This window comes from Rhinolophus hipposideros, assembly GCF_964194185.1.
Source record: "Rhinolophus hipposideros genome assembly, chromosome: 1".
NCBI classification, from domain to species: domain Eukaryota; kingdom Metazoa; phylum Chordata; class Mammalia; order Chiroptera; family Rhinolophidae; genus Rhinolophus; species Rhinolophus hipposideros.
In genome coordinates this window covers 19,091,003-19,102,064 of record NC_138047.1, presented here as the reverse complement: position 1 = coordinate 19,102,064, position 11,062 = coordinate 19,091,003, and the positions used below count along the sequence as shown (strand labels likewise).

General features: G+C 33.1%; 1 protein-coding gene across 1 annotated transcript in view; it reads right to left on the bottom strand.

Annotated features, from left to right (window-relative positions):
• Positions 1–239: 239 nt before the first annotated feature.
• The window catches only part of TRDMT1 (tRNA aspartic acid methyltransferase 1), a 54,934-nt gene continuing 44,111 nt past the window's right edge, over positions 240–11,062 (bottom strand). Inside the window, exons 10-11 of the mRNA XM_081043167.1 lie at positions 10,368–10,497; positions 240–3,920 (exon numbers count right to left, since the gene is read on the bottom strand). Coding sequence (XP_080899293.1) covers positions 3,814–3,920; positions 10,368–10,497 — 237 coding nt within the window. The 3' untranslated portion in view covers positions 240–3,813. The remainder of the gene's footprint in view (positions 3,921–10,367; positions 10,498–11,062) is intronic.

Sequence of the window (11,062 nt, the reverse complement as noted above, 5' to 3'; positions counted from 1 at the left end):
TTCAGCCTGGGTTTGTGGTTAGTGGGCATAGTAGTTGCTCCTTTCTTCTGGACTGCTATCGCTAAAATCAAACCATTTTCATTTGTACCCAGCTTCATTTCTCTACCCTTAAAAGCCTCCAATTTAATAACTTCTTACCCGAATGAGATTGAGATTGGAGCAAAAGACCGATTATGATTTTTGTTAAGGAATCCTACCCACTACCCCCCCTTTTTAAAATTTATTTTATTTATTTATTTACTTATTTACTTAATTACTTAAGTTCTGGGTAGTCCTTCAACTTTCAAAATTTCAACTATTAGTTTTGTCTTTTTAAAAGGCTCTATCTTGTGAGGTGGAGCAAGCTGGCTGGTGGTCAGAGGCATTTTCTCACCTCGTCAGGCCCAGAGTGCTGCCCACCCTGCAGGTCTGATGTAACAGCCAGAACACCACATTCAGCATCCTGTGAAGAGGCCCAGCGGATCCCTCAGTGACAGGGTGACCCACGCTGTCCTGTCACTCGGCTCTGTCGCCTGCTACCATAGAGATGTCTAATCATTATGTTGTACACCTAAAATTAATATACTATTGTATGTCAACTATACTTTCATTAAAAAAATAAGAATACGATGCCATCGAGGTGAAAGAAAAACTGTATCAAGAAAGGGAGCGTGGATGTTGAGAAGTCGAGGAAGGTGGGGACTGAAAACCTCAGGCATACGGAGAAGCTTGATCACAACAGTAAATGCTCTTTTGGTAGTTTGACCAAGGCCAAGTTATATTGGAGCAGTGGAGGAATTAGACAAGAGATGTGTAAGTGCAGATAAGTGTCAGATAAACTCTAAGAGATCAGGCTATGAAAGGGAAGCGATAAAAGAGGAATACAGGATCTGGAAAGGTTTGTACTTGTCCTTGTTTTTATCATGGAGGAGATTTGAACATAGGAGATGCTAGGAATGACTGAGATGGTGTATTTGAATATTTAAGAGGGAAAAGGAACAATAATGTAAGTTTCCTGAGAAGGTGAGAGGATATGGATCCAAAAAAATTAATAAAATCCTATACGAGGGCACTCATGAAAGATTATCAAGCCTTTGCAATTTGTCTTATTGTCTACCCTTCTCTTCAAAATTATTTTTAATATGATTCATTTTGTTTGTATTAACCCATTTGATTATCCCTTATTTATTATTTTGGGGTCTGAAAAAAGTCTACTAAAATATGAAGCAGATTAATAAATAAAGTAATTTGGCAAGCATCTAAAAGAGCACAAGTGATGCTAACAGTAGAATGAAAAATTAGTTTACTGTTAGAAATGGCATAGATTTAATTACATACAGTTCTTTTTAAAAGAGACTATATTTTCCAAAATATTGAATACATAGTAAGTCCAAATATCTGAAATTTCCAGGACAAATTTTATGCATATTTATTACTCATAACATAAAGTGGACATTCAATAAAATGATAGTTTCTAAACTAATTATACATGTGTATATATGTTAATTAAATAACACTGGTAAATTATAAGGTGTGAGCTTTATGCTTGCTACTGTGTATTTTTCAATTATGAATTAAGGGCAAAAATTACCATCTGCCCATGAATATACTTCAATAATTTAAAATATTTCACAAAGCAATGTTCTATCTTCTAGTTTGTAAAAAAGTATCACCATGGAGCTTTCATGTGTTTAGAGTTAGTGCACTGTAACTCAACACACTGACTTTGTGTAACATTGCTCAATGGGGCATAGAAAACTATGAATTACAGCAGAAACATAGTAAAACTGAACTTTTTTATTGGTAAGAATCTTTCAGCAGTGAACAGAACCTAGTAAAAGTATGCCAAAGTACTTTCAGAATGTATGCTAAAATTTATGAGACTTATAACAAGGTATGCTTTTAAATAAACACAAAATGTAGACAGTGATAGTTGATACATATATGCATTGGCCTATAGCTGCCCCATTTCTATATTTATCTATGAGTTCTTCTGAAAAAAAAATGGTGGTGGGGAAATATTGTTTGCGTGTGTGTGTGTGCTAAACTGTACATGACATAAAATTTGCCATTTTAATCATTTTAAGTATACCATCCAGGGGCATCAAGTGGTTCTGCAACCATCACCATCACCCATCTCCAGAACTTTTTCACTACACCAAACAGAAACTCCATAACCATTGAATACTAATTCTCATTCCTGAGGTCCCCTAAGCCCTGGTAACCACTAGCCTACTTCCTGCAGCCATGAACTGCATTCTTTTACATACCTCATAAAAGTGGAATTATACAAAATTTGTCCTTTTGTGTCTGGCTTATTTCACTGAGCATAATGTCTTCAAAGGTCATCCACGTTGTAGTATGTGTCAGAATGTTCCTTTTATCGCTGAATAATATTCCACTGTAGGTATACACCATATTTTGTTTATCGATTCCTCCACCGATGGGCATTTTGTTGTTTTCCCCCTCACTTTTTGGCTCTTGTGAATAATATTGCTATGAACATTTGTGTACAGATATCTGTTCAAGTCCCCACTTTCGATTCTTTTGGATAATACCCAGAAGTGGAATTGCTAGATTGCTTTTTTTAAGGAATCATCATCTATTTTCTACAGTGGCTGTACTATTTTACATTCCCACCAGTAATGCACCAGTTCTAATTTCTCCACATCAAATGATTTTCTTTTAAGAATAAAAATATGAATTAAAATTTTGTGATATAAATTCTGGTCTTATTTCTTTTCGTTTCTCCACCATTTATCACTTGCTTTTATCACTGAAATCAAAACCACAGGATTTCTGATGCAAGACTTAGTCTGATGAGAAACCCTAATTCTAAGAAGACTATTGAAAGGGAAACACAGAGAAAGTTAAAAATTATAAAAGCTAATTGACAGAATAGCCATAAAAATGGGATCAAAGGGCAGAGTTTCCTCTCTAACATTTTAATGCCACACTACATTACAATGTGATGGCAAATTTAATTTACAACAAGAAGCTGAGAAGAAAGACAAAAGCAAGCTCTGATAGCAGCAAACTAAAGGGAAGTATGCACAAATGAAGGAACGATAAGTTTTGCCCTTCAAATAGAATTAAAAATATAGAGGTAGAATTAGAATTAAATTCTAGAATTTAGGAGGTAGAATTAAAAATAACGTGCACCTATATATTCTGTAGCTTCCAGATGCAGAGGTAATAATCAAGAATTTAGAATGACTTTTTCTCACATTTTCTTCAGACTGTTGCTTGAGGTAAATAATGATAATTTGGTTCAAAATATTATAAGCATTTGTTTAGATAAAATAAAGGAATGTTTAAAGGATTGAAATTAAGTAAAACATTCAATAATTAAATCAGGCTAGAATTAGAATCATCATTTTAGAATTCTAATAATCATCTAACAAATGTAAAATCATAAGATTCATAAGCAACTTCTTTAATTAACACAAAAATATTTAACTTTTCAGGTTCATTACACCTATCTTGTTATCATTACACCTATCTTGTTATGACACTTTATAAAATAGTCATGTAGACACTAAAATTCTAATGTTTCTCAATTTATTTATACCATGTTTTAAAGAGAATATTTTACACAAACATTTAACAATATCATATGAAAATATGTTCACCTAAAGCATAACAACTTCCCTTTACGAGATGGAGTAATATAAATTCAAGGAAACATATTGGCATTTTTGTGATAAATCCAAATTTCTCATTAAAGAAAGACTGAGTTAATTTAGCTGAATTTCATAAAAATTAATTTAAAATAGAATTTCAGTATTACCATCTGTATATGAAGGAATACTGTGGCCATCTTTCAGAGTTATTTTAAAGGTACTCATGTAGGACTTTGATTAGTTTAGCTACTACATGCACGTTGAGACTATTTCCAAGTAGACGATAACGTTGTTTCACTGTTATATTCTCAGGAAAACCTAGAAAAGAGAGATGACAATTTATAACACAATCATTTGTAATAACTTCCAGAGATTAAAAAAAAATGTATCCTTTAGTAAGAGCACAGTGGGCATTTATATCAATAAGTCCTTAAGGGCTCCATGAAGTTCCATTAACAAATGGGAATTTGGAGCCAAAAGTATATACCAGTACATTGCCTACACAATGTGATATTATTATATCATATTTCATATCATATTAGGCACAGTGCACACACAGGTATACATATAACAGTTATATAACTTAGAAATCTGTATATTAGTGCACTTTAGGAAAAGCAGTGGCTAGCCAGTTTTATTTAACAACAGATTTATGAAGATATAATTCACACACTGTGAAATTCACCTTTTAAAGTGCACAATTCAGTAATTTTTAGTATAGTCACAGAATTTTGCACACATCTCCACTATTTAATTCCAGAATATTTCCATTACCTCAAAAAACAAACAAACAAACAAACAAAAAACTGGCCCAAAGTTAACATAATACTCAATGATGAAAAGCTGAAAACTTTCTTCTAAAATATGGATACCCACTCTCACCACTTTTATTCAAAATAATATTGGAAGTCCAAGCCAGAGCAATTAGGCAAGAAAAAAAATAAAACAAAAGGCATCCAAATTGGAAAGGAAGAAGTAAAACAATCGCTATTTGTAGATGACATGATATTGTATACAAAAACCCCAAACAACTCAACCAAAAGTGTTAGAACTAATAAATTCAATAAAGTTGCAGATACAAAATTAATATACAAAAATGTTTTGTTTCTATACACTAATAATGAACTATCAGAAAGATAAATTAACAAAACAATTCCATTTCCAAAAATAAAATACCTAGGAATAAATTTATACCAAGGAAGTAAAAGACCTAGACATTGAAAACTATGAGACAGTGATGAAAGAAAATGAAGACACAAATAAATGTGAAGATATTCTGTGCTCATGGATTCGAAGAGTTAATATTGTTAAAATGTCCATATTGTGAAAAGCAATCTACAGATTCAATGAAATATCTAAAAAAATTCTAATGGCTATTTTTTACAGAAATAGAACATACAATCCTAAAATTCATTTGGAACCACAGAAGACCCAAAATAGCAAAAACAATCCTGAGAAAGAACAAAGATGGAGGCATCATACTCCCTGATTTCAAACTATTAATATATTACAAGCTGTAGTAATCAAAATAGTATGGTATTGGCGTAAAAACAGACTCATTGATCAACAGAACACAATAGAGCACCCAGAAATAAACCCATATGTATATGGTCAATTAACTTACAACAAAGGAAGCAATATAAAATGGGAAAGGACAGTTTTTTCAGTTAATGGTGTTGGAAAAACTGAACAGATACATACCAAAGAATGAAACTAGACTACTATCTTACAACATGCACAAAAATTAATTCAAAATGGATTAAAGACTTGAAAATAAGACCTGAAACCATAAAACTCCTGGAAGAAAACATAAGTGGGAAGCTCCTTGGCATAGGTCTTACGGATGATTTTTTGTATCTGACTCTTTTCATATGCAAAGACAACAAAAGCAAGAATAAACAAGTAGGACTACATCAAACTAAAAAGCTTCTGTACAGCAAAGGAAATAATCAACAAAATGAAAAGGCAACCTACTAAGTGGGAAAAAATATTTGCAAATCAGGTATCTGATAAAGGGTTAATATTCAAAATATGTAAAGAACTCACATAACTCAATAGCAAAAGAAACCACAAACAATTCAATTAAAAGACTGTTAGAGGATCCGAATAGACATTTTTCCAAAGAAAACATACAGATGGCCAATAGGCACATGAAAAGATGTTCAACATCACTAATCATTGGGGAAGGCAAATCAAAACCACAATGAGATATTATCTCACACCTGTTAGAATGACTGTTATTAAAAAGATAAAAAACAACAAGTGCTAGTGAGGACATGGAAAGGGAACCCTGTGCACTGTTGACGGGAATGCAAATTGACTCAGCCAACCTGGAAAGAGTATGGAAGCTCTTCAAAAAATTTTTAAAAATCAAACTACCATTTGATCTAGTAATTTCACTTTTGGGTATTTATACAATAAAAACAAAACACTAATTAGAAAAGATATATGCCCTTCCATGTTCACTGTAGCATTACTTACAGTAGCCAAGACATGTAGCTAAGCGTTCACCAATGGATGAACGGACAAAGAAAATGTGGTACACACACACACACACACACACACACACACACACACACACACACACACAAAATGGAATACTATTCAGCCATAAAAACAAAGAAATCTTGTCATGTGTAACAACACGAATGGAGGGTGAGAGCATTATGCTAAGTGAAGTAAGTCAGACAAAGACAAATACCATATTGTCTTATGTGTGGAATCTAAAAAAACAAAGCAAACAAACAACAACAAACAAACAAGCTCATTCATACAGAGAACAGGTTGGTGGGGGGCAAAATGAGTGAAGGGGTTCAAAAGGTACAAAATTCCAGTTATAAATAAGTGTCATGGAAATCTTACGAACAGTTTGGTGACTATAATTAATAATACTGTATACTATATTTGAAAGTTGCCAAGGGAGTAGATCTTAAAAGTCTTCATCACAAGAAAAACATTTTGTAAGTACGTATGGTGAGAGATGTTAACTAGACTTACTGTGGTGATTATTTCACAATGTATACAAATATCCAATCATTATTTATTACACACCTGAAACTAACACAATATTATAGTCAATTGTACCTCAATAAAAAAAAAAAGCCAGTACCCATCACTCCCTATTTCCCCTCCCTGCCCCTCAACTAGTAATCTATTTTCTGTTTCTATGGCTTTGCCAATTATGAAGATTTTATATAAGTGCCAATTATGAACATTTTATATAAATTTATATATATAAATTATGAACATTTTATATACTGTTTTTGTTTCTGGTTTCTTTCACTTAGCATGATGTTTTCAAGGTTCATTGATGTTATATTATGTACCAATACTTCGCTCCTCTTCATAGCCAAAGGTGACATTCTATTACATGGATATACCACATTTCATTTATCCATTCATCCTTTAATAGAAGTTTGGGTTGTTTCTACTTTTTGATTATTATGAATAATGCTGTTATGAATATCATATATAAGTTTTTGTGTGGACATTTGTTTTCAATTCTCTTCGATATGCATCTAGTGCTGAAATTGCTGGGTCATACAGGAACTCTACATCTAACATTTGAGGAACTGCCAGACTATTTTCCAAAGCAGCTGTACCATTTGATATTCCAATTAGAAGTATACAGGGACCCTATTCTCTACATCTTTGTCAACATTCATTGTTCGCTTTTTTATGAAATGGTATCTATTATGGTTTTGATTTATATTTCCCTCATAACTGATGATGTTGAACATCTTTGCATGTGCTTATTGGCCATTTGTCTATCTTCTTTGGAGAAATGTCTACTCAAATCCTTTGCCCATTTTTAAATTAGATCATTTGTTTTTTTTATTGTTGAGTTGTAAGAGTTCTTTATATATTTTGGATACAAGTTCCTTACAGTTGTTTTTAATATTCTGATTCCACAAATTGACTTTCTCATGGCGGACTTCTATTTACTATATTCTCAAAACAAAATGGCCCACAGACACTACATTTGCTGGTACAAAGCCTTGTATCAATATAAAAGATTGTCTGTGCCTAAGAGTATACACTATAATATTAATTACAATGTTAGAATTTCACATCCAATAGTATCCTTTGGCATAGCAATTAAATAAAAGAAAAGCAAGTTAGATAATTAAGAAAATAATTGAAGAGCATTAAGAATAGCAAAATTTCATACACTTATGAGAACCAGATTATGATAAAATTGCTTCATCAAAACTTGACATTAAGTTTACTACAATAACAGCGATTACCATAATAAAACTATATTTGCAATTGAGCATGATCATAAAAGTGCTACTGTAAAGATAATATGTCTTAGACAAGCATATTAGTGATCTCAACAATTAGTTTGTTCAATGCACCCCAAAATACAAATATATCTACTGACTTTTAGGTTATCGCAGGAATGATCTTTTGCAATATTAAGATTTCATCACAGGGGAAGAAAGGTTTGAAAACAAACAAGATTTTGTGAAAATTATATATGTGTGTATATTTTATATATGAGTACAGACATTAAAATCTAAACTAGCTTATGGGAAAAAATTACGTAATTTTTTAAAAGGTGACTTTTCAGAAGCTTAGGAACATTAAAAATAATAACAATTCTCAAAAACAAAGAAACATAGAATAAACAAAGTCAAGCTGGCAGCTTCCATTTAGTAAGTGCAGGTTAGTGTTCCTCTCTTCCAAAGACTGCCACTTCACAAATGCATGCCACGAGTCACAAAGGGAACCAGGACAAAATGTATGGAAAAATCAATGTAAATCCATTATTGCCAGTGGACAGGCAGTGCAAACAATGCCTATTTTGGACCCAGAGTCAATAATGTCAAAAGCACACGTGAAGGACAGTTCTGTCAGAGTATTGCTCAGTGGTGACATAAGGGCAAGCCTGACTTATATCGCATATTTTATAAGGAGGGCAAGCAACGAAAAAGGCTTTTGTGTATGTATTACACATATATTTTCAGAGAGCTTTGAAAAAGCCTATCTTCCCCCATCTAAAAATTTTAAATAATGAGAAAACATATTTATGAAGTAAAAGCTATAAAAGCAAATAAATGTTCATGATATAAAAAAATAAAAGCTGACACTGAAATTTTACAGTATACGTGAGATAGAGTGTAAACATTTTACAGATACTGTCACACCAACTATATGAATTTGATTGTTCTGCAATTATTCCCATTTTACAGATGCGTAAACTAAGCCAGACAGTGGTTAAGGCAGGGTTAAACTCAGTCTGACTCTGGGGTCCATGCTAAGTTTTACTATTACCAAAGTGTAACTACTACTTGTAAAAACAAACACTCAAATAAAACCTAGGAATTAATTATCAAATAGTAAATCTCGTTTCTCTCTTTAGTACTATGGAGAGTACCTTTGGTTACTTGTTCTGAAAAAGAACAAGGAAAGCAGATTGGGAATTAAATTCTCGAGTTTAGCCTTCAGGTCTTTATTTATTTTATGATGTTCACACTCACTTTGTGACATAAACTAAGAAAAAGAAAGTCTGTGTTTTTCTTAAATAACACTCCGCATGGTATCTGTGACTGAATGAGATCACCAAGAAAAAGGCAGAGAGTTCAAAATAAACCTGGTTGTTGTGACTACACTTGAAGAATCAATTACCAAGAGGGTAGTCAAATCATATTAGCAGTTTTGTTCCCACTGTACAAAAGGATGTGTCCTAAAACTTCATTGGTAAATCCATCACTATTTAAAATTTAAAACATGATCTATTTAGCTCATTATGTGTTTCAAGAATAGAACTGTATTACTATTACAACAACATTAGCAAAGTCTGATTTTTCTGCAAACTCCAATCAGAGTTATCAAAAACACATTTCTTCTTTGTGTAGCCCTGGAAGCATGCTAAGGAGGTCTGTCCATACGGGGCCATGAGCCAGGTACTGGGGACACAGCCGCCTAACACACTCTTGGTGTCCATCCAGCGAGAGCTCAGGCACCAAGGAGTGGGGTCAGGAAGATGCTCTAAGAGGCAAAGGCAATCCGTCCCATCTCTTAGTAGGAACGATCCCTGGGTTCCTGCACTGCAAAGAGTTAGGACTTGGTCTTTCTTACTCTACAACTGTATCTTCACTTTTATTCTTGAGATTCCCTGCTTCAGATCCCCTAACTTTTTGTCACTTCTGGTATCTATGCTCCCGAGTCACCCTTTCTTTCCATTAGGGAAGCTCCTTCCTAGACCACTTCTCCATCTTCTCTTTTCACCACTTAAACCTTGTAAGGGAGGATAAAGGAACATAATTGATAAGAATGCATCTTTGAGAATAAACCCCTCACACAAAAAAGAATAAATTCCTCAATCTCCTTTTAATTTCTTTGTTAAAAAAAAAAAAGACAATACAATGTATTCTTTCATGTGATCTAGTGTTGGATTATTAGAACTAGGAATTCTGGAAGCAAGAAAATAAGCTGGAGAGAGATGCTATTAGCATCCATCCATGGGGCAAGGTGAGAAATTGCTGATTTGGCCCTGTGTCCCTGAAAAACCACTCAGGACAGTTACTGGAGTAAAGGGAAGGAGAGAACTGAGTGTGAAGGGAATGGATGGTGGCAGATTATAAACGAAAGCAGAAAGAGAAGAAAAATGTCAAAAATTGCATCATCAGGAAAAGGAAAAAGGTTTCTTGTATCCATCCGCCTGAGTAAGGGTTTCTTTGTAAAATACATATATGAGTCTCTAATGAATTTGAGGGCCTTTTACAAATGAAAGCAGAGGTCTGAATGTATCCCACATACCGAACTCTGGAGGAAATCCAAGGAGATTTGCTATTTCTTTAGGAGTGAAATATCGAAGTTTAAGCATTGACAATTTTGTTATCTTTTCTTCTTGTGACAGATTGGGAAGGGATTTGTAGATATTCTCAATCTGTAAGAAAACATCCAAAATAACTGATAAAGTAGATTGCAACTAGACTTGTTATGATAAGATCATCTATTGTGAGACAGTTTAAAAACGATAGTTGTGTGTGTGTGTATATATGTGTATATATATGTGTGTGTGTGTATATACGTATATATATGTACGTATATATACACACACACACATATATATGTATATATATATATATATATATATATATATTCTGCTGTAACACAAAGAAGCCAATGCACGGGTGGGGCAAAATGTCTCTCTGAGATAAACTTTATCATTGGCTCATCGACGGAAATGTAAACTTTGAAAATGAACAAAAGCTTAATGTTGAACAGTTCAGGATACTTGCAGTCATTTTTGACAGGATATTGTCATTCTTGATCCCTCAAAAATTAAATCATAATAATATAAATAATAAATGACAATATAGCAAAAGAAATACAGTGAAAGATGCATAAAAATAAACTTGATCAATCAATGAAGTCAGTTTTGCAATGCTAACAAGTAGATCATTAAAATATTTACTGTTTATGATTAATTTCATCAAACTATTTTCTTA